This window comes from Carcharhinus amblyrhynchos, chromosome 19, assembly GCF_965287045.1.
Source record: "Carcharhinus amblyrhynchos chromosome 19, sCarAmb.v2.hapA, whole genome shotgun sequence".
NCBI classification, from domain to species: Eukaryota; Metazoa; Chordata; class Chondrichthyes; order Carcharhiniformes; family Carcharhinidae; genus Carcharhinus; species Carcharhinus amblyrhynchos.
Genome location: NC_137342.1, coordinates 5,464,133 through 5,488,755, shown reverse-complemented (window position 1 = coordinate 5,488,755; position 24,623 = coordinate 5,464,133). Strand labels below are relative to the sequence as shown.

General features: G+C 46.6%; 1 protein-coding gene across 1 annotated transcript in view; it reads right to left on the bottom strand.

The window, feature by feature from the left end:
* The window catches only part of LOC145355587 (inositol 1,4,5-trisphosphate-gated calcium channel ITPR2-like), a 171,685-nt gene extending 149,391 nt beyond the window's left edge, over window positions 1–22,294 (bottom strand). Inside the window, exon 1 of the mRNA XM_080207836.1 lies at window positions 22,005–22,294. Within this exon, the coding sequence (XP_080063962.1) occupies window positions 22,005–22,093 (89 nt within the window). The 5' untranslated portion in view covers window positions 22,094–22,294. The remainder of the gene's footprint in view (window positions 1–22,004) is intronic.
* Window positions 22,295–24,623: the final 2,329 nt, after the last annotated feature.

Below are 24,623 nucleotides of genomic sequence, written 5' to 3'. Positions count from 1 at the left end.
ATTAGAGAGTCGCAGAAGTTTACAGCATGGAAACAAGCCCTACAGCCCAAACATGCCACCCCTTTTTTAAGCACCTAAGCTAGTTCCAATCACCCACATTTGGCCCATATCCCTCTACACCCATCTTACCCATGTAACCGTCTAAATGTTTTTTTAAAAGATAAAATTGTACCCGCCTCTACTACTACCTCTGGCAACTTGTTCCAGACACTCACCACCCTCTGTGTGAAAAAATTGTCTCTCTGGTCCCTTTTGTATCTCTCCCCTCTCACCTTAAACCTCTGCCCTCTAGTTTTAGACTCCCCTACCTTTGGGAAAAGATGCTATCTAGCTGATCTGTGCTCCTCATTATTTTATAGACCTCTATAAGATCACCCCTCAGCCTCCTACACTCCAGAGGAGGAAGTCCCAGTATATCCAGCTTCTCCTTACAACTCAAACCATCAAGTCCTGGTAGCATCCTAGTAAATCTTCCCTAAGTTAATTTGAGTTGGTTTACTTGTTTGATGTTAAAAGAGCTCCTAGTAAATCTTTTCTGCACTCTTTCTCGTTGAATAATATCCTTTCTATAATAGGGTGACCAGAACTGTACACAGTATTCCAAGTGTGGCCTTCCCAATGTCTTGTACAACTTCAACAAGACATCCCAACTGCTGTGTTCAGTGTTCTGACTGATGAATTACAACTTGGTCATCCAGACATTAACCTGTTTGTGCAAGTCATAAAAACTTAAGAAATAGGAGCAGGAGTAGGCCATCTAGCCCCTCGAGCCTGCCCCGCCATTCAATAAGATCATGGCTGATCTGAAGTGGATCAGTTCCACTTTCCCGCTTTCTCCCCATAACCCTTAATTCCCTTGTCTATCAGAAACCTATCTACCTGTGACTTAAATATGTTCAGCGAGGTAGCCTCCACCACTTCAACGGGCAGAGAATTCCAGAGATTCACCACCCTTTGAGTGAAGAAGTTCCTCCTCAACTCCGTTCTAAACCGCCCCCCCTTTATCTTGAGGCTGTGCCCTCTAGTCCTACTGTCCTTTCTGAGCGGGAAGAGCCTCTCCACCTCTATCCTATCCATCCCATTCATCATCTTATACGTCTCAATGAGATCTCCCCTCATTCTTCTAAACTCTAACGAGTACAAGCCTAGTTTATTCAGCCTCTCCTCATAGTTCAACCCCCTCAACTCCGGTATCAGCCTAGTAAACCTCCTCTGCACTCCCTCCAAGGCCAAAATATCCTTGCGTAAGTGCGGCGACCAAAACTGCACACAGTACTCCAGCTGCGGCCTCACCAGTGCCCTGTACAGTTGCAGCAAGACCTCCCTACTTTTATATTCAATAAGTCACAATTATCTAAGTGGCTGTGGGATCCAGATGTTGTGAAATGCACCGTACAAATGCAAGACTTTCTTTCTACACTCTAACCACAAGGTTAGATCCATGCATAGATCTTTCCACTAAACAGCTCCCAAGCTTTAAATCCTTGTTGCAACATCTCAAATCCTGCAGTGCGGTCACTCACAAGAGTTAAATTCCTCGCAATTCTCCACTTCCAATTATTTGGCAAGTCACCATTCACTTCAATGTTTGAACAAGGCGATACTGCACCGGGCAGGTTTAAACAGAACTCGCACACAAGTACACTCAAACAAAAAGCACTGCTGACACGTCAAACGTCCTCAGAAAGTTAGGTGCTTCGTATATAACCCGGGCTTTTCTCATCCGGGACTTTCCACGTATGGAACTGTGCTCAAATAAGCGGGCCAACCTGCCTCTGCATCCAGCCGGAGATAAAGTTCCAATCCAGGAGGTGGATTTTGTTCACCCTACACTTCCTTCTCCTCCATACCCAACGTGAAACACTATCTGTTAGTTACTGTGCAGCGCTGCTACAGAGCAAGTGAGGGGCTCTCTTAACTGAGAATCCAAATCCAACTCCCCCTGCAAAGGATTAGCAAGGACATTCAAAGGGTTCATCGCATTTTCAAACCATTTCTAAACTCACCCTCATGCCAACTGCTGTTGGCAACACGGTTTTGATTTGATTTGTCATGTATATGCTGTGAAAAGTATTGTTTCTTGCGCACAATACAGACAAAACATACCCTTCATAGAGTACAAAGGGAGCTGGAAAGGTGAGGGTGCAGAATACGGTGTTACAGTCACAGCGAGGGAGTAGAGAAAGATCTACATTACATGTGTGATAGGACCATTCAACAGTAACAGGGAAGAAGCTACTCCGGTTGGTTGCTATGTGACCTCAGACTTCTGTCTCTTTTGCCCGATGGGAGTAGGTGGAAAAGTGCATGTCCGGGATACAATCCCTACAGTGCAGGGAGGAGGCCATTTGGCCCATCGGGTCTGCACCAACCACAATCCCTATTCCCGTAACCTCGCATACTTACCCTCCTACTCCCACCCCCTCCACTCTCCCCATCCCCAATTTTAGCACGGCCAATCAACCTAACCCACACATCTTTGGACTGTGGGAGGAAGCCGGAGGAAACCCAGGCAGAGACGGGGAGAATGTGCAGGCTCCACGCAGACAGTGACCCGAGGCTGGGATTGAACCCGGGTCCTTGATGCTGCAGTGCTGACCACTGTGCCGTCCAGGTTTGAAGGATTGCAACATCGGGAATACACGGGGCTTATCTCAAGAGTTCAAATTTAACCATTTACCGCGGTGAGATTCAGAGCTGGAAACCCAGAGCATTGCTCCAGGCTGGTGGTTTACCAGCTCACTGGCCTATAATCGGTGCCCGATAGACACGGGAACACAACTTGTCTGGTCTCCGTCTGGAGTAAGAAATCTGACAACACCAGGTTTAAGTCCAACCGATTTATTGGATAGTAAATCACAAGCTTTCGGGGGTTTCCTCCCTTCGTCAGGTGAATGGAGAGTTCTGGGCCTCTGGAGAAACAGCTGATGTTAAAATGCATTCAATGGTATCAGATTTCTGAAGCAGAGTCCTGGTTCAACTAACAACATCGCAACACAATGTTCTGCCTTAAAATCTCAAAGCACCTCCTTGAATGGGCAATCCTACTTCTGTATAAAATTACTGCAAAAATATTAACACTGGAACATAGGAATTCGGAGCCAAAATAGACAAATTCAGCCTTTCGAGCCTTCTCCACCATTCAATAAGATCATGGCTAATCTCTCCCTGGTCTCTACTCAGCCTCCTCATATCCCTTTAACATTTTTTTTAAATTAGAAGTATCTCCATCTCCCCCTTGGAATGATTCAGTCTCCACCTCGCTACAGGGCAGCAAGTTCCATAAACTCATCACTCTCTACAAGCAGTTCCTCCTCGTCTCAGTTCTAAATTTGCTGCTTCTCAACCAAAACCTCTTGTGACCTCTTGTTCTAGACTGGCCCACAAGAGGAGACATTTGGTCTACATTTACTTCATCAATCCCTTTTAAAATTTTATACACTTCGATCAGATCCCTCCTTCAAAACTCCAGTAAGAATAAGCCTCATATGTCAACCCCTCCAGCCCTGGAATCAATCTGGTGAACCTCCCCTGAACTGTCTCCAACGCCACCACATTCTTCCTCCAGTAAGGAGATCAAACCTGGACACAATTCTCCAGATGTGGTCTCACCAACACCCCGCACAATTGGAGAGTCAGAGGTTTACAGCATGGAAACAGATCTTACAACCCAACAAGCGGAGTAACACTTCTCTACTTTTATATTCCAACATCCCATTTGCCTTTTTTATTACATGCTGTACCCGCGTACCGACTTTCTGCGATTCATCCACACAGACGCCCAGATCCCTCTGCCCGGATGCATTTAGAACCATAGAAAATTACAGCTCAGAAATGGACCTTTTGGCCCTTGTCTTTGCTGAACCATTTTTTGCTTAGTCCCACTGACCTGCACTTGAACCATATCCCTCCACACCCCTCTCATCCATGAACCTGTCCAAGTTTTTCTTAAATGTTAAAAGTGACCCCGCATTTATCCGGCAGCTCATTCCACACTCCCACCACTCTCTGCGTGAAGAAGCCCCCTCCTAATATTCCCTTTAAATTTTTCTCCTTTCACCCTTAACCCACGCCCTCTGGTTTTTTTTCTCCCCTAGCCTCAGTGGAAAAAGCCTGCTTGCATTCACTCTATCGACACCCATCAAAATCTTATACACCTCGATCAAATCTCCCCTCATTCTTCTATGCTCCAGGGAATAAAGTCCTAACCTATTCAATCTCTCTCTGTAACTCAGCTTCTCAAGTCCCCGCAACATCCTTGTGAACCTTCTCTGCGCTCTTTCAACCTTATTTACATCCTTCCTGTAACTAGGTGACCAAAACTGTACACAATACTCTAAATTCAGCCTCACCAATGCCTTATACAACCTTACCATAACACTCCAACTTTTATACTCAATACTCCGATTTTGAATCTGTTTTCCATTTAGGTAAAATTTGCTTTTCCGTGGGGCATTGCGATCCCCTGAGCTGTACCACAAACACTGGGCCAACTTAACACAGAGAGAGAGTGAGACTACTGCAAACAGTCAAGATTTAAACAGTTACCAAAATTGAAAGAAGATTTAATGGTGTACGGTGGTTATTTTAAAGTTTTCAATGACTCATATACATGTATCCAATTATCTTAAATAATATTGCTGCAGTTACATTTACAAAGATAAGTGAATTTATTAAAGATGCTCAAACCTCTTTGACTTTTCAGCAAATAAACCCCATTAAGAATCCTACAAATACGGTAACATAACCATTTGCTTCTAATACAGATTTAGGAGAAATTGTGAATTTTGGGTATCTGAAGTAAAAGAGGCAAGTATAGTCATAAACCATGGAATTTCTACAGCGCAGAAGGAGGCCACTCAGCCCATCAAGTCTGCACCGACTCTCCAAAATAGCATCCCACCCAGGCCCTCCCCTCTGCCCTACATAACCCCATGCATTTACCACGACTAATCCACCTAACCTGCACATCTTTGGACACCAAGGGGCAATTTAGCATGGCCAATCCACCTAACCTGCACATCTTTGGACACTAAGGGTCAATTTGCCATGGTAAATCACCTAATCTGTTCATCTTTGGGCACTGAGGGGCAATTTAGCATGGCCAATCTCCCTAACCTGCACATCTTTGGTCACCAAGGGGCAATTTAGCATGGCTAATCCCCCTAACCTGCACACAGTTGGGCACTAAGAGGCTATTTAACAAGGCCAATCCACCCTAACCTGCACATCTTTGGACACTAAGTAACAGTTTAGCATGGCCAATCCACCTAACCTGCACATCTTTGGGCACTAAGTGGCAATTTAGCATGGCCAATCCACCTAACCTGCACATCTTTGGGCACTAAGTGGCAATTTAGCATGGCCAATCCACCTAACCTGCACATCTTTGGACTGTGGGAGGAAACCGGAGCAGCCGGAGGAAACCCATGCAGACACGGGGAGAATGTGCAAACTCCACACAGACAAGTATTCCCAAGGCCAGAACCAAACCCACTTCACTGGAGCTGTGAGGCAGCAATGCTAGCCACTGTGGCACCGTGAAGATATACCAGATAAATATATTAGCTTGGGCTATAAAAGCCATAACATCCACACCACACCATCTCCAACAAGAGAGAATTTAACCATCACCCCATTGATGAAATTACCCATCACTGAATATTCTCCCCTTGTGAATATCCTGTGGTTACCATTGACCAGAAACTGAACTGAACCAAGAATAGGGCCTGGGTAAGACATCCTATCAGAGACTCAATGGGCCGAAAGGCCTTTTTCTGCACTGTAGGGACTCTAGGAAACAATATCATGAATCCATTTAAAAAGAGGGATACAACTTTGATATAGAACATCACAGCACAGTACAGGCCCTTCAGCCCTCAATGTCGTGCCGAGCTGTGTCCAATCCCAAGATCAAACTATCCCCTCCCTACAAATGCAAAGAAAGCTCACCCCAACCCAGCGGCTATCTAAAGAGACACAGAAACACTGCCGGGATAAATTCTGGAACCTTCCCCATGTTAGGAACCAAAATCTCCACCAACATTAGATTCAGTCTTCATTTTGGGATAGTTCAGAGATAATTTGGCAAACTCTGTCACATTACGGTCAGGGTCTACACACCGGAGAGGATTACTTGGATTCATTGAATCATAGAAACCCTACAGTGCAGAAAGAGGCCCTTCGGCCCATCGAGTCTGCACCGAACACAATCCCACCCAGGCCCTACCCCCATATTATACCCACTAATCCCTCTAACCTACGCATCTCAGGACACTAAGGGGCAATTTCTTAGCACGGCCAATCAACCTAACCCGCACATCTTTGGACTGTGGGAGGAGACCCACGCAGACACGAGGAGAATGCGCAAACTCCACACAATTGGATCAGTAATCCAGGGACCTGGATTCTCCGGAGCGGACAGGCTTTGGAGATCGGGGAGGCGAGTTATCTGCACCCGAGACCTGGTGCCGAGGTGTAGGGGTGCAGCGCTGTCAGAAGTCCCACGATTCAGGTGAGAAGCTCAACCAGGTTTGACCTCTGGGGTGGACACAAAACGATGCGACGCGGGCCGAAGGGCCTCTTCCTGTGCTGTAAAGCTCCGTGACGCAGCTCGAAGGGGAGCGGGTTCGGTATACGAATGATCTGAAGCGCGTGTTGCAGGAACAAGCAAATTTACACCCATGGCTCCCAAAGCAAGTCACTGGAGTTTCCCTCATCCTGTCTGGAGTCTCGTGTCGATTCATCAACTGACGCAATGATTTCAGCGTCGTCTCCCCAGGGAGATAAAAACCAAATGAGCTGGATCTTTATCTGTGGCAATCCGGCATTGCCTCCCTGGCCCTGAACAACTAACACCAGCCCCGGATCTCGGTTTGTTCTGGGCTCTTGCTGTGCACAAACCGGTCACCAAATCTGCATAACTAACAGGGACCAGTCTCCCCGAGTGCGTTGCACACCCAGCCGGAACGTTGCCTGTGGACCGCACGCTCATGCTCCAGGTGTGCACAGGCACACAAACTAATCTTACAGGTTTGCACATTTAAACAAATCAGCAAGAATGAGAGGGTGTGTTGATAATGGCTGCATTCCAGAAAGATCTCCTGGCAGCGACGCGCCCTCGAGGCGGCAAAACACTCCCAAAATCCTTTTTCTTTACTCACAGCTCAACAACGTCCAACACTGTCGTTTTCAAAAACTTTGCCTCGATGTTATGCATCGCCCTTCAGAGACCGAGGAAAGGGAATCATAGACTCCACACAGTGCATAAAAGGCCATTTGGCCCATCCAGTCTGCACCGGCTCTCTGACAGAGTATCTTACCCAGGCCCCCTCCCTGAAATCCACACATTTACCATGGCCAATCCATCTAACCTACACATCTTTGGACACTAAGGGGCAATTTAGCATGGCCAATCCATCTAACCTACACATCTTTGGGCACTAAGGGGCAATTTAGCATGGCCAATCCATCTAACCTACACATCTTTGGACACTAAGGGGCAATTTAGCATGGCCAATCCATCTAACCTACACATCTTTGGACACTAAGGGGCAATTTAGCATGGCCAATCCACCTAACCTGCACATCTTTGGACACTAAGGAGTAATTTAGCATGGCCAATCCATCTAACCCACACATCTTTGGGCACTAAGGGGTAATTTAGCACGGCCAATCCATCTAACCCACACATCTTTGGTCACTAAGGGACAATTTAGCATGGCCAATCCACCCAACCTGCACATCTTTGGACACTAAGGGGTAATTTAGCATGGCCAATCCATCTAACCCACACATCTTTGGGCACTAAGGGGCAATTTAGCATGGCCAATCCATCTAACCTACACATCTTTGGTCACTAAGGGGCAATTTAGCATGGCCAATCCATCTAACCTACACATCTTTGGTCACTAAGGGGCAATTTAGCATGGCCAATCCATCTAACCTACACATCTTTGGACACTAAGGGGCAATTTAGCATGGCCAATCCACCTAACCTACACATCTTTGGACACTAAGGGACAATTTAGCATGGCCAATCCACCTAACCTACACATCTTTGGACACTAAAGGACAATTTAGCATGGCCAATCCACCTAACCTACACATCTTTGGACACTAAGGGACAATTTAGCATGGCCAATCCATCTAACCTACACATCTTTGGACACTAAGGGACAATTTAGCATGGCCAATCCACCTAACCTACACATCTTTGGACACTAAGTGGCAATTTAGCATGGCCAATCCACCCTAACCTGCATGTTTTTTTTATATTTGACCACGGAGTATGGTACAACGGGCTGGGCCAGGGTTTGTTGTCTATCACCAATTGTACTTGGAGCAAGGCCATTTCAGAGGGCAGTTAAGAGACAGCCACATTGCTGTGGTCAGGAGTCCCATGTAGGCCAGACCAGGTAAGGATGGCACATCTCCTTCGCGAGAGCTCTGGGCTGTAATTCCCTGAACCTGATTTCTGTTCATCAATAAATACCTTTTGTTTCTAATGAAACCTGAACTGCCTCGATATCATCAGAGAGGTGTCACACTATTACAGTTTTTTTTACAACGATCGGCATGGTCATTGTTAGACTTTTGATTTCAGATTTTTTTATTGAATTCAAACTTCACCATCTGCTGTGGTGGGATCCGGACTCTGGTCCCCCAGAGCATTGAACCTGGGTCTCTGGATTGCTAGCAGTGATAGTTAACACTGTACCAACCACCTCCCCCAAGTTAACCAGCTCCAAGCCAGCGCTCCTCCATACTAAGATTCCCCATTACTAATTCCAACCCATCTACCCACCATTAACCAGACAACTAACCCACCCGCACATGGCTATCTGATGCACTGGGAAAATAATTCGCCAGCTAATAAATGAGACAGATCCAGCAGTGAGATAATCACACAATTGTATTTCCATGTAAATGATGAACAAATTAATAAAGCAATGCAACATTGGAGTGCCTCAGACCTGCTGAATAAGAGGAAATAAGAGAGGGACAATGAATATTATTTGGCTGCAAATTTAATAACCCCAATCTACACTGTTTCACTGAACAGGGTACCTTCAATTGCTGACCACCTAAATATCAGACAAAGCGAACAGTTAATGAGTTTGATTTTTAGTTTTTTTTAATTAGATAATGGGTGTTAAGGCTTAATCCAGGAACTCCGAGTATATTATGAAGTTAGCCTAGACTTCAACTTTTACATTTGATTTTGGCAATGGGATGAGCATAAGGTGTTTCACCCCAGGTATGATTCCAGTGACCCACTAGGAAGCTTTTATTAAAATCAACGTTATTTTAAGAACACAATTATAATCTAACAAAAAAATAATTAGCGTAACAATTATCAATTAAAATCCTTGGACTTGGCAAAGTATGAGCCTTAACAGCTAGCTATTTCTATTGTTCCAATTTAAAATATTGCCCCATAAATATACACCCTCTTCAGCATTAGTAAGCACAAAAACAAGTCTGATGCTGGACTTTCAGCTTTGTAACACTTGCGGACAGAGAAGCAGGCAGTAATTTTCAGGGAAACATTCACTCTCACGCAACAGAATCTCCAAAAAAGAGACTCATCTCCTGGCTTATTCCAGTCTCCAACTTCAGAGCGGGGAAAGGAGAGAGACTGCTCTCTCTTGACTCCAAAAGCAGCATCTAAGCTTGAATATTCTGTGTAAGCCCACCTTCCCCAGTCACATGACCATACCCGCCAATCATCCCAATGAAGCCCCACTCTGCAAAATCCCAGGGGAAAACTGCAGAACAGTATTACAGATTAAAACCAAGATTCTAGCCATTGCAAGCAATTATGCTGCTGCAGTAACGATACAGGATGCCAGCTGATCACAGAATGGCTTTGAGTGGCAGCATGGTGGCGCAGTGGCTGCCTCACAGTGCCAGGGACCCAGGTTCAATTCCAGTCTCGGGTCACTGTCCGTGTGGAGTTTGCACATTCTCCCCGGGTCTGTGTCGGCTTCCTCCGGGTGCTCCAGTTTCCTCCCACAGTCCAAAGATGTGCAGGTTAAATTGAGTGATTCTAGCGTCAAAGTGATTAGCAGGGTAAATGTGTGGGGTTATGGGGATAGGGCCTGGATGGGATTGTGATTAGTACAGACTCAATGGGCCGAACGGCAACCTTTTGCACTGTAGGGATTCTATGATGAGTGTGTAAAACTGCTACGACAGGTTCTGCACAAGGATAGGGTTGAAATGCATTTCTTGAGGGCACAGTTTGATATGGGGTTTTAGTAAAGTGGGAAACTGTTCCCACTCCTGAGAAAGCACAGATTTAAAGATAATTTTTAAAAGAAATCTTGAAAGGTGATATTGGGATGTTATGATTTCTTTTACAAAGCGAGTTATGTCTGAAAGGAAGCAAATCCAACATTTAAAAAATCCTTGCCCTAGGGAATTTGACATATAATTCTGTTATGTATTGTAAACCATCAGGAACATCATTAGAGGAATTTTTGGGGCGTTGTCCCTCTCTGCCACCCTGGACTGTGAGCGAGGCATACCTACCCCACCAACTGGCTAAGTAGCCCACTGTGTGGCAATGTATTCATTCATTCTTTAATCTCTGCTGGATTAGTGAGTTGACCACTGTATTATAGTTCACAAGGGAGGGAAGGCAGGGGACTCATCGAATAGCACAAGGAGCTAGTACAGACATGACGGTCTGAAAGGCCACCTCTGCCATGCTGTATGATTCGATTAATGTTCAGCAGTTTCTTTTTCACACGATGTACGATCAGTTTGATGAGAATTTAACTTCCCTGCTTATTCCCGTAACCCCTGATTCCCTTAGAAATCTGTCCATCCCAACCTTGAACATAGTCAACAACCCAGTCTCTCCTGTAGAGAATTCCACAGATTCACTATCCCCAGGAGGAGAAATTCCTCCTCATCTCTGTCTTAAGTGGGTGATCCTTGACTCTGAGACCATGCTCTCTGATCCTCGACGCTCCCACAAGGTGGAAAAGCCTCTCGGCATCTACCATGTCAAGCCACCTGGGGATTGTATATGTCTCAATACGTTCACCTCTCATTCTTCTTATGTGTGGCACAGTGGTTAGCACCGCTGCCTCACAGCGCCAGGGTCCCAGGCTCAACTCCCGGCTTGGGTCACTGCGTGGGGTTTGCACAGTCTCCCCGTGTCTGCAGGGGTTTCCTCCCACAGTCTGAAAGACGTGCTGGTTAGGTTGATTGGCCAAGCTAAATCGCCCCTAGAGTCAGGGGGATGGATGCGTGGGAGTGGGGCTTGGGTGGGATTGTGGACAATGGGCCGAATGGCCTCGTTCTGCAATGTCAGGATTCTATGATTGTTCTGGACGTCAGTGAGTACAGACCCAACATACTCAATCTCACACCACGGCTAATCATATAACACAGCGCCACATTCCCCCATCAAACTCACAACCCTTAATGTCTTTGGTGTCTAGAAATAGATAGGTTGAGGGAGTTAGGTCTCTTCTCCCTGGAGAGACGGAGGTCAAGAGGTGGCCTGATAGAGGTTTATAAGATGTTGAGAGGTATAGATAGGGTGGATTCTCGGAGGCTATTTCCCAGGGCTGAAATGGTCGCTACGAGAGGACACAGGTTTAAGGTGCTGGGGAGCAGGTACAGAGGAGATGTCAGGGGTAAGTTTTTCACTCAGAGGGTGGTGAGTGAGTGGAATCGGCTGCCGTCGGTGGTGGTAGAGGCGAACTCACTGGGGTCTTCTAAGAGACTTCTGGATGAGTGCATGGGATTTAATGGGATTGAGGGTTATAGATAGGCCTGGTGTAGGGATATGATCGACGCAACTTGTGGGCTGAAGGGCCTGTTTGTGCTGTAGTGTTCTAAATCTGTCAATTTCTGTCTTCCTCAGTCATTGAGCTTACAGAATTCCAAAGATTCACCACCCTCTGAGTGAAGAGCTTCCTCCGCATCTCAATGGTAAAGGGCTTGCTCCTTTCTCGGACTCAGGGGGAGAATCCTATCTACTTCTAGAATTTTCTAAGTTTCAATGAGATAGCTACTCAACAATTTACAGAGGGATGATTGGCCCATCCCATACTTTACACAAGTATTATTGCACAAATTTTCCACGCTTAGATACAAAAAAGGTACTTGTCCAGTTGCACTATTGCCCAGTTCCGGGTGGATTGACAGTCCATACAGCGCCCCATACAGGCAGCACAGTGGTTAGCACTGCTGCCCCACAGCGCCAGGAACCCAGGTTCAATTCCAGACTTGGGTGACTGTGTGGAGTTTGCACGTTCTCCTCGTGTCTACATGGGTTTCCTCCGGGTGCTCCGGTTTCCTCCCACAGTCCGAAAGACGTGCTGGTTAGGTGCATTGACCATGCCAAATTCTCCCTCAGTGTACCCGAACGGACGTCAAACTTGGGGATTTTCACAGTAACTTCATTGCAGTGTTAATGTAAGCTGACTTGCGACACTAATAAATAAACTTTATCAATGAGTGTCTTAGTCACGGTCAAACATCACAAAGCAATATCACAGAGAAAAACTGTCACCAAGACAAAGGAGGTGATATTAAAGTTTATTTATTAGTCACAAGACTAATATTAACACTGCAATGAAGTTAGCTGTGAACACAAAATGAAGAAGATTGTCATTGACGTCAGGAAGTGTAAAGGAGAACATACCCCTAACTACACGAACGGGGACAAAGTACAAAGTGTTGAGAGTTTCAGGTTTTTAGGTGTTCAGATCACCAACAACCTGTCCTGGTCCCCCCATGCCAACACTATAGTTAAGAAAGTCCCACCAACGCCTCTACTTTCTCAGAAGACAAAGGAAATTTGGCATGTCAGCTACAACTCTCACCAACTTTTACAGATGCACCATAGAAAGCATTCTTTCTGGTTGTATCACAGCTTGGTATGGGCTCCTGCTCTGCCTGAGACCGCAAGAAAGTACAAAATGTTGTGAATGTAACCCAATCCATCACACAAACCAGCTTCCCATCCATTGACTCTGTCTACACTTCCCACTGCCTCGGCAAAGCAGCCAGCATAATTAAGGACCTTATGCATCCCGGACATTCTCTCTTCCACCTTCTTCCATCAGGAAAAAGATATAAAAGTCTGAGGTCACGTACCAACCAACTCAAGAACAGCTTCTTCCCTGTTGCTATTGGACTTTTGAATGGAGTTGATCTCGCATTGAGTTGATCTTTCTCTACACCCTCGCTATGACTGTAACACTACATTCTGCACCCTCTCCTTTCCTTCTCTATGAACGGTACGTTTTATCTTTATAGTACACAAGAAACAATACTTTTCACTTCATATTAATACATGTGACAATAATAAATCAAAATCAAAATTATTAAACATTAGGATAGGTTGGGCGAAGAAACCTTTTTTAAGGAATGTTTGCAAGGAATGATAGGGGGTCGATGAGTGGGGAGAGATGTTTTGGGGTTGGGACCTTGGCAACTAAAGACTGCCACCAGCGGTGGGACAAATGGACCTGGTGCACTCGAGGCCAGAAGTGTAGCACCACCTGGTTCTGAGGTTACAGCGTGCCAGAGGAGCGAGCCTGCGGAGGAGGCCCTGCCAGACCAGGGGGAGGTGTAGGTTAGCGAGCACAAGGGTGAGAGGTGAATGGGGGCTGGTACGAGTTAGAACACAGTCGGGACAGCTTCTAATGAGATCAAATCAGGTTTGTCAAGGGCGGAAAGGAGAAGCTGGCAAGCAGAGGACTCAAACAGTCCCATGTGAAAGTTAGCAAAAGTATGGGTTAGCCACAAACAATTCATTTCAAGATACGAGCAAACCAGCCCTTCTCTCGATCTCAGTCTGTACAAGTTACAGAATTGCAGAATTGTCACGGTGTAGAAAGAGATCATCACGTCTGCAGTGGGTCTCCAAACAAGCAGCATGACTTCGTGCCATTCTCCTGCCTTTTTCCCATATCCCGGCACATCATTTGAATAGAAACAATCATCTAAAGCTCCCCTGAATGCCCCAGTTGCACCCACCTCCCCCACACTCCCAGGCAGCATGTTCCAGACCCTACCCACTTGCTGTGTGAACGAAGGTGTGTTCTCACATCGTGGGCAGGATTTTCCAGCCTCACTCCCCCAAAACTGTAAAATCCCGCCTGGGGTTAATGGCCCTTTCCATGGTCCGCCCCTCCACCCACTCCGATTCCTCTGGTGGGCGGGGTGGTTAGATTTACCCTCACGTTTGATATCACTCATGTAAACTAAAGAGGTGTGTGGAACGCACTGCCTGCTGTGATAGTGGAGTCGGACACTTTAGGAACTTTCAAGCGGTTATTGGATAGGCACATGGAGCACACCAGAATGACAGGGAGTGGGATAGCTTGATCTTGGATTTAGAACATAGAACATTCCAGCGCAGTACAGGCCCAAGGCCCTCGATGTTGCACCGACCAGTGGAACCAATCTAATAACCCTCTAACCTAAACTATTCCAATGTTATCCATATGCCTATCCACTGACCATTTGAATGCCCTTAAAGTTGGCGAGTCCACAACTGCTGCAGGCAGGGCATTCCACACCCTTACTACCCTCCGAGTAAAGAACCTACCTCTGACATCCATCCTATAATTACCACCCCTCAATTTAAAGCTATGTCCCCTCGTGTTAGCCATCACCATCCGAGGAAAAAGGCTCTCACTGTCCACCCTATCTAATCCTCTGATCATCTCGCATGCCTCAATTCGGTCACCTCTTAACCTTCTTCTAACGAAAATAACCTCAAGTCCCTCGGCCTTTCCTCATCAGACCTTCCCACCAGGTTTGGACACAGCTCGGCACAACACTGAGGGCTGAAGGGTCTGTACTGTTCTACGTTCTAGACTGGAGTCCCTGGGCAATTCAAAGAAGATACCCTCTTGGCACCACAGATTGCGTCCTGACATGAGGCAAGGTGCAGTGGGTCGCATTAATAGACACAATGATATCACCCTTAAGCACACAATTAAACAGAATCCACTATAATTCGGGCCACCCTCCCACACTTCCCCATTGCACTGGGAGTGATATCAGTCACATTCACACAACATCACTCACACAGGTCTGTGGGTTGCATTTGCAAATAGAATATACAGGCAACATGCATCTCTCTCTCTCGCAGAGGTGCAGACTGAGGTCTCAGGAGGATATTAAGATACCCAACGGGGTTACTTCGACCATCAGCAGTCTCACCACATCCCCCGCCAATATTTATCTCTCAACCAACCTGTAAGCAACTAGTTTGATCAGTGTAATTTTGTTCTCTGTACCTTTACCTTTCTCACTGTGTTTCCTACATGCCAGCATTGATTAAGTAGCTGATTGGCAATGCCTCACTTCAGAAACTCCTGAAAAGGTGCTACTTAAATGCAAGCCTCTTCGTCTCGTCCAGCAAGGGCTTTTCCAAATTAAGAATTCACTGCTCCTTTTGATATCACTCAGTGTCAGCTTCTGTTAAGATTGTTACTTGCTGCCCTGGGTCAGCACTGCTGTCTCAGCGCCAGGGACCTGGGTTCGATTCCCGGCTCGGGTCACCGTCTGTGTGGGGTTCGCACATTCTCCTCGTGTCTGCGTGGGTTTCCTCCCACCGTCGGAAAGACGTGCCGGTTAGGGTGCACCGGCCGTGCTAAATTCTCCCTCGGTGTACCCGAACAGGCGCCAGAGTGTGGCCACTGGGGGATTTTCACAGTCACTTCACTGCAGCGTTAAATAGGCCTACTTGTGACACTAATAAATAAACTTTTAAAAACGGTGCCACACAGTCATGGGAGGAAAACAGTGCCCAGCTGTGCAGGCGGGTTGAGAGAGAGACAAGAAAAGTAGCTAAAATTTAGCACAATGCAAATAAGCGGCCAAGAAACCGATTACAACAACTTGCGTCAAAATTGTAAAATGTCTCAAAACACTTGACAGGAGGGGTATCAACTGTTCTCAGTAAATGCCTCTCTCACATACAAAGGGGTTGAACTGAGCACAGCCCCTATACCTCGGAAAGTTTTATCTGATAATGGCATTGCTGTGTAACAATGCAAAGTGCCATCTCCTTCAAGCATGTGCCCGGGATTTTGGGAGAGACCTCACCACCATCTAATCTAAATTAGATAACCCCATTCTGCCAACCTGCACTGCTACACGGCAGGGTTCCACAATAGACTAGGGTTGAAAAACTTCAGCCATTGCAGATACAAAGGGCTTCAACTTTTAAGAGATTAACTGGCACCAGACGAAGCAGAAACTAAGGGCTATTTCTGCACAGTGTATTAGCCAAGATTTCAGAGCTCTGCTGCTTATCACTGCTGGAATTTTGATTTCTTACTGGGGGTTTTTTTTTGGGCTGGTTAGGCTGGGTTTATAACCAGCTGGAAACGTCAATCTGGGGCCCAGCTTTCACGCTGAGTTCCAGTGAGTCAATATCACTCCTTGAAACAACAGCGGTGCCGATTAGCTTATCGCTTCTCAGAGCTTGTGATTTTTATTTTGGCAATTTTTTTTTTCTGAACGTGCTAATTTTCCAGGCACATAAGGGAAATGCTGTATTGATTGTCTTGTAGCGTCAATATGGGTGGCGCGGTGGTTAGCACTGCTGCCTCACAGCGCCAGGGTTCAATTCCTGGCTCGGGTCACTGTCTGTGTGTGGAGTTTGCACATTCTCCCCGTGTCTGCGGGGGTTTCCTCCCACAGTCCGAAAGACGTGCCGGTTAGGGTACAGCGGCCACGCTAAGTTCTCCCTCAGTGTACCCGAACAGGCGCCGGAGCGTGGCGATACTGGATTTTCACAGCAACTTCATTGCAGTGTTAATGTAAGCCTACTTGTGAGACTAATAAATAAACTTTATAAATTTTAACGAGGGAGGGAGCCACATCCCTCTCGGTCAGGTAGGAGGTAAACATGCAATCCAAACTGACTATTACGAAATGGGCTATTGCAGAGAACAAGTGCAACAAGCTTGGAGGAATCCTGCATATCAATATGGATTCAAACCCATTCCTAATCCATCTCTTCCTGTATTTGTCACACTCTCAGCCACTGGGACACTGCAGGTACAGGGAGGCCATTCACCCTGTTGGACCCGTTCTGCCGTTCAATTATATCATGGCTGATCTGCGTCTTAACTCCTGTTTACTGAACTGGGTTCCCTCACCATTAATAACCTTTTCCAACAAAAAACCTGCCAATCTCATTCTTCTGGGGAAGGGAATCCCAGATTTCCAATCCCCTTCATCCCCAAAAACCCAAAGGTTTGAGGTAGGTTTTTCCCAACGCTAATTCTGGACCTTCCCCATTACACGAATATAGTTCATTTCCAAGGATATTATCCGTGAATCATTTTGAACACCTCCATTTGATTTCCTCTGTGCCCCCTTTATAAATCCTATTACCAAAATTTAAACCTACTAAAAAATCAAACTATTATCCAAAACCAGGATTCTTCCTGATGATGCCATGCCCAGCGCTGAACACAGTATCTCAGATACAATTCAAAGTATACTGTGTGCAGTTTTGGTCTCCTTATCTCAGGAAGGATGTCCTTTCTCTTGAGGGGGTGCAGGGAAGGTTTGCCAGGCAGGTTCCTGGGTTGGCGGGACTGATGTATGGGAAGAGATTGACCAGGTCAGGATAAGATTTGCTGGATTTCAAAAGAATGAAGGGGGTTGGGGGGGGAATCTCTTGGAAACCTATAAAATTCTAACTGGACCAGGCAGGGTAGATGCAACAAGCATGTGGTGCCCAGAAACAGGGGTCACAGTCTGAGGATACAGGGTAGGCCATTTAGAACAGAGAGGAGGAGAAATTTCTTCACCCAGAGTGATCAGACTGCGGAATTCGCATTAAATGTTTTCAAGAACAAGTTAGAAATAGTTCTTGGCGCAAAGTTGGGGCTGGCATGATGGCACAGTGGTTAGCACTGCTGACTCACTGTACCAGGAACCCAGGTCACTGTCTGTGTGGAGTCTGCACATTCTCCCCGTGTCTGCGTGGGTTTCCTCCAGATGGTCCACTTTCCTCCCTCACTCCAAAGATAGCAGGTTAATTTGACTGGCCGTGCTAAATTACCCGAGTGTCAAGGGGATTGGTGGAGTAACTATGTGGGGTTACGGGATAGGGCCTGGGTGGGATTGTTATCAGTGCAAACTCGATGGGCCGAATTGCCTCCTGCTGCACTTTAGGGATTCCAAGATTTTGATTGTGGTGTTATCGCTTCACTATTAATCCAGAAACTCAGCTAATATCCTGGGGACCCGACTTTGAATCCCACCACAGCAGATGGTGAAATTTGAATTCAATTTAGGGTGGCACAGCTGCCTCACAGCGCCAGGGACCCGCGTTCAACTGCAGCCCCGGGTCACTGTCTGTGTGGAGTTTGCACGTTCTCCCCGTATCTGCACGGGTTTCCCCCGGGTGCTCCGGTTTCCTCCCACAGTCCAAAGGGTTAGGTTGATTGGCCGTGCTAAAATTGACCCTTAGTGTCAGAGGGATTAGCAGAGTTGAGGAGGAACTTCTTCACTCAAAGGGTGGTGAATCTCTGGAATTCTCTGCCCGTTGAAGTGGTGGAGGCTGCCTCGCTAAATATATTTAAGTCACGGGTAGATAGGTTTCTGATAGACAAGGGAATTAAGGGGAGAAAGCGGGAAAGTGGAACTGATCCACTTCAGATCAGCCATGATCTTATTGAATGGCGGGGCAGGCTTGAGGGGCTAGATGGCCGACTCCTGCTCCTATTTCTTATGTTCAAAGCATAACGAGGAGGCGATGTGAGCTCAGTGGGAAAATCGAAAAGTAGAATATTATTTAAATGGAGCAAGATTATTTCTTATGTTCCTATTTAGCTGGGTAAATATGTGAGGCTATGGGGAAAAGGCTATGGATGGGATTGTGGTCAGTGCAGACTCGATAGACCGAATGGCCTTCTGCACTGTCGCGATGCTATGATATATAGGGGATGGCAGGATCAGGCTATTGAGTTGGATGATCATAATGAATGACAGAACAGGCTCAAAGGAACAAATGGCCTCCTTTTGCTCCTATATTTCTGATTGTTAATTGAGCCGCTGTCGTTCGGTGAAGTCAAAACCCAAACACAGAGCTTTACTTTACTGAGAGAGTTTATTGACTGTGTCCAGCCTCACTGTAACACCCAGTGGCCCCACTTACAATACACTCTCTTAATAAGCTAATGAACAAATTAATCAAAGCGATAGCCTCTTAAAGGTGGAAATGACTCCCTCCCTCATTAAATGTTGATTCTGCGGGATAATCAAGTACGGTAACTCCATTAGAAACAGAATTGCCTGGAAAATCAGACAAGAAAATAAACAAGACTTTAATGTCCCCATTTATTTGTGCTCAAAGTACTAACTACACAATGCGTATCTTAACAATACATTCACAAACCATTAACACAGACCTCCTTGGCGATTCAAATACATGAAACATTCCAGGCTACCAGGCCTGACCCAGTGATGGCACAACAAGCAACATCCCTCATCTGAGTCCTGGACAAGATCGATCAGAAAATCCCTACAGTGCACTAATCCCTCTAACCCATGCATCTCAGGACACTACGGGGCAATTTTTTTTAGCATGGCACACCTTTGGACTGTGGGAGGAAACCGGAGCCCCCGGAGAAAGCCCATGCAGACACGAGGAGAATGTGCAAACTTTTTGAAGTTTATTTACTAGTGTCACAAGCAGGCTTACGTTAACGCCGCAATGAAGTTATTGCAAAAATCCTCTAGTCGCCACACTCCGGTGCCTGCTCAGATACACCGAGGGAGAATTTAAACACCTAACCAGCACGTCTTTCGAATTGCGGGAGGAAACTGGAGCACCCGGAGGAAACCCAAGCAGAGACGGGGAGAACGTGCAGACTCCGCGCTCAGTGTGACCCAAGCCGGGAATCGAACCCGGGTCCCTGGCACGGTGTATCAGCCGTGCTAACCCACCGTGCCACCGAATTCTCAGACTACAAGCTGCAAAACAGATTAAATTAGGTCCAATTTAAACTAAAACAAAAGAACGGCAGATTTCATTTGATTGTGTTACATTTCTCATCGCTGCTTTAAAGAGGTTTTGGATTCATAAATCTCAAAACACGAGTAATTGTAACACAGAATGTGTCTGCAGGGACAGATCAGTTTTGTAATCGGACAGAGCAGAAGTGTTCCTTTTGCAAAGCTTGCCAAGTCCAAACACTGGGGCATCTCAGTTAAGGACTTGGAATTTTACAGTTGTAGCCTGGATTCAAATACAAGTTGAGTGAGGGGGACATCACGAGTTATCCTCTGCAATGGGAAGACAGATCAGCAAGGTCTGTCCCAACTTTAAAGATTTCTTACAGCACACAACAGGTCGCTTGAATTAAATTTCATGAAGGGTCATTCAGACAAATATCAACTACTCAGCTTGCACCACTGTACAAGGCAAAGCGGAACTGTGTGTCAGTAAACAGGATCCAGGACCCTTCCCCTCTTCTCCCCCCCTCCCCACTGAGATGGACAATCTCAAGCTCCAGCTCTCACCACAGCTAAAGCTGGGAATCTCCCTCAGTCACACTCCCGAGAAAGGCAAGGAACGTTCTCTCCAGTAATCCTAAGCAACAGCACCCCATTCCCCACCGGCCAACCTGGACGCCATCACTGCAGCCCTGCGTGTGGGATCTTGCTGAGCATAATTGGGCTCACACTGCTGCCTCGCAGCGCCGGGAACCCAGGTTCGATTCCTGGCTTGGGGGGTGGGGGGGGTCACTGTCTGCGTGGAACGTGCACATTCTCCCCGTGTCTGTGTGGGTTTCCTCCAGTTTCCTCCCACAGTCCAAAGATGTGCAGGTTAGGTTGATTGTCCCTTAGGGTATAGGTTAGAGGGATTAGATGGGCAAATACGTGGGATTGCAGGGATGGGACCTGAGTGGGATTGTTGTCAGCACAGACTCGATGGGCCGAACGACCTCCTTCTGCACTGTAGGGATTCTATAACGCTATGATAATTTGGCTGCTGTTTTAGCACCGCGTTACAAGGGCTCAAAAGCACTCTGTGGGCCTCCAATGTGTTTGAGGACAGACAGGACGCTACATAAATGCAACTCTTTCTACTTTTCCACTTTAGTGCAGCAAGTTCAAAATTTATTTATTAAAACAAGTGAGTGCGAAAATCCCCTAGTCGCCACCCTCTGGCGCCTGTTCGGGTTACACGGAGGGAGAACTTAGCACGGCCAATGCACCCTAACCAGCACCACTCGGGGCCTGATGCAAACTTCTCGTTTCAATCTGCAAAGATTTTTCCCCCCGCCCCGGCCCACCCTACCCCACCACCCCCACCCCCTCCCCCTCCCCAGGGCGAAGGGGAGGGGGGTCATTTCAAATAGCTTACAGAGATTGCTTATCTCAACAAACAAGTGCCACAACATCACCCACCCACCCAGCAAAGAGTCAATACAGGAAGAGAGACGGTCCACTTTTTACACAGACAGTGGGTGCAGACTGGCAAAGGGGAGAACTTGTTTTTGCAACGAGGAAGAATTAGAACTCAGCAAACAAGTCGAAGTAATATTTCAGTGCAAAAACTCACCCACAGTATATGCAAAACCCCCAACACACACACACTAATTTCTCAGTGGAGATTTCTGCTTTCAAAAATCATTCTGACTGATGAATTGGATTTTGGGGAGAGGCAGCTTGGGAGGGGGGGGGGGTGGTAGTTGAGGGTCAAAAATGTGCTTCTTTCCTCCCCCCCTCTCCACCCCACCGCTTTAAAGTTCATGGACACAGTTCAGTAAAGTCACAGCCTCGCTCGCTGTGACAAGGGTTTAAAAGCTGCCTTATGAAACAGCCTCAACAATGTAATATTAGAGGCCCCTCCACCAAAAAACACACACACACACACACTTCCGACTTTTGTCACACTCTTGAAGAGGCATTCAAAAAGAGAGGGGGCCGTTTTCCTTCTGCACAAACCCCGAAGCTGAATGGAAATTGCAACACTCTCTGGTTTCACTCACCCCAAGGTGCTGATGAAGCCATTGACAGTCCCCTCGGCGTACAGAGACACAATGTCCCCAATGTGCAGGAAGCTGGACAACTTTTCCATCTTCTCATATTACTGAGGCCAATCCCGAGAGTTGGAAAGAGGAGGGGAGAGACAGAGAGAGAGACCCCCTCCTAATCAATAATGCTGGGTGGACCCGGGGCTGGAGCACAACTCAACTCCCTGCCCCGCACTCAAGTGCAAAGAAAAACAAACAAAACTTTAAAAGCACACACACACACACACACCAGAAGTAAAAATGAGACAAAGCAGCAACGCGGAAGTGAGTGTGGAGGAATGTCATTCACTAACACTCCTCCCCCTCTGTCACTCAGTCCCCTTCACACGCTGCTCATGATGTGAAACTTGGCCAGATACAGAGAGGGAGGGGGGGGTGTTCAGATACACACAACCCTTCTGCAGTTTCCTTGTGCCTCTGTGTCAATCAGATCATTATAAGTAAAATCTAATTTACAACTTATTTAATTTACCCTATTTAAAACAAAAATTAAAGTCTATTTATTAGTGTCGCAATTAGGCTTATGTTAACACTACAATGAAGTTACTGTGAACATCCACACTGTTCGGGTACACAATTTAGCATGGTCAGTGCACCCTAACCAGCACGTCTTTGGACTGTGGGAGGAAACCCACGCAGACACGGGGAGAATGTGCACGCTCCACTCACCTGACAAACCCCAAAAGCTTGTGGGTTTACTATCAAATAAACTTATTGGACTTTAACAGACAGGGGAATTAAGGGTTATGGGGAGAAAGCGGGAAAGTGGAACTGATCCACTTCAGATCAGCCATGATCTTATTGAATGGCGGGGCAGGCTCGAAGGGCTAGATGGCCGACTCCTGCTCCTATTTCTTATGTAACCTGGTGTTGTGAAACTTCTTACTGTGTTTAGCCCAGTCCAACGCCGGCATCTCCACATCAAGGCTCCACACAGGGAGCAGGGATTTGAACCCGGGTCTCTGATACTGTGAAGCAGCAGTGTTACCCACTGCGCCAAGCAAGAGTAAGGGCTGCATGCTGTCCCTGAATATTCTGTTTGATTTTTAACCTATTCATTTTCAAAATAAAAGTATTTTGCACTTGCAGCTGAATGGAAATTGTGTGGGTTATTGCGCAGGGATGTGTAGGTTAGAGGGATTAGTGGGTAAATATGTAGGGGTGTGGGGGTAGGGCCTGGGTAGGATTGTGTTCGGTGCAGACTTGATGGGCTGAATGGCCTCTTTCTGTACTGTAGGGTTCTACGATTCTATGAAAATGTTGAGTGGGTTGTTCTCTCACTCATTTATATAGATAATCATTTTTGATTCTCCAAATCAACTTGTGTGAAATATTAATAATTTTAAAACAAATCCAATCCTCCAGCCCAGTATAGTTGTTCATGGTAAACTCTAGTCTACTGGTAACATTACTGGAGCCGGAAGCCAGCTGTGTGTGAACAGGGACACAGGTTCACAATCCCACCACAACAGCTGGTGGAGTTTCAGTTCAATATTTCAAAGGAAATCTGGTATTGAAATTTAGGCATAAAACACATCTGCTTCACTTTCTGCCATCCTTATCTGGTCTGGTCGACACTCCAGACTCACAGCAATTGGTCCAGTCTTATACACTAGAATATTGTCAATTCCAGCATCATGCCAACCCCTTCCCCTCATCACCCCCACTCATCAGCATTCCACAGGGACCACTCCCTCTCTGACTCCCCACTCCACTCCTCCATCACCTCCCCCCATTCCCCTTCCCACAGCACCTTCCCCCATGCAATCACAGAAGGTGCGATAACCCTGCCCCTCCGCATTGTCCAAGGCCTCACAAACACTCCTTTCAGGTGAAACAGCACTTCACTAACATTCCTTCGATTTGGTCTACTGTATATACACCGCTCCGAGTGCTGTCTCCTCTATATCAGAGAGATAAAGCGCAGACTGGGTGACTGTGGGCAACACGGCGGCACAGGGGTTAGCAGTGCTGCCTCACAGCACCAGTGATCTGGGTTCGATTCCCAGCTTGCGTTACTGTCTGTGTGAAATCTGCATGTTCTCTCCGTATCTGTGTGGGTTACCTCCGGCTGCTCCGGTTCCCTCCCACAGTCCAAAAGACGTGCTGGTTATTGGTCATGCTAAATTCTCCCTCAGTGTACCCGAACAGGCACTGGAGTGTGGCCACTAGGGGATTTTCACAGTAACTTCACTGCAGTGTTAGTGTCAGCCTACTTGTGACTAATAAATAAACTTTAAAACGTTTGCTTTGTCGAATGCCTTTCCCAGCCTGCAAGCATGACCCAACCTTCCCTCCTTGTGGGCGTCTTGCTGTCACGTTCATCCTTGGCCTGTTCCAGTGAAATCCAACCCAAACAGGAGCGACAACACCACTCCTTCTGATACCAATGTGTTCCAGCCTTCTGGACTCAAGTCTGAGTCCAACAACTTTAGCCTGTGACCCTTCCCCTCCATCTTGACCCTTTTTTAACCCCAAAAAAACTTTGTCCCATTACAATCACACCAGCAACCAACCCCCCGTCGTATCCATTGAAGGAATAAACAGTTTGAATCCACCAATCCAAATGGATGA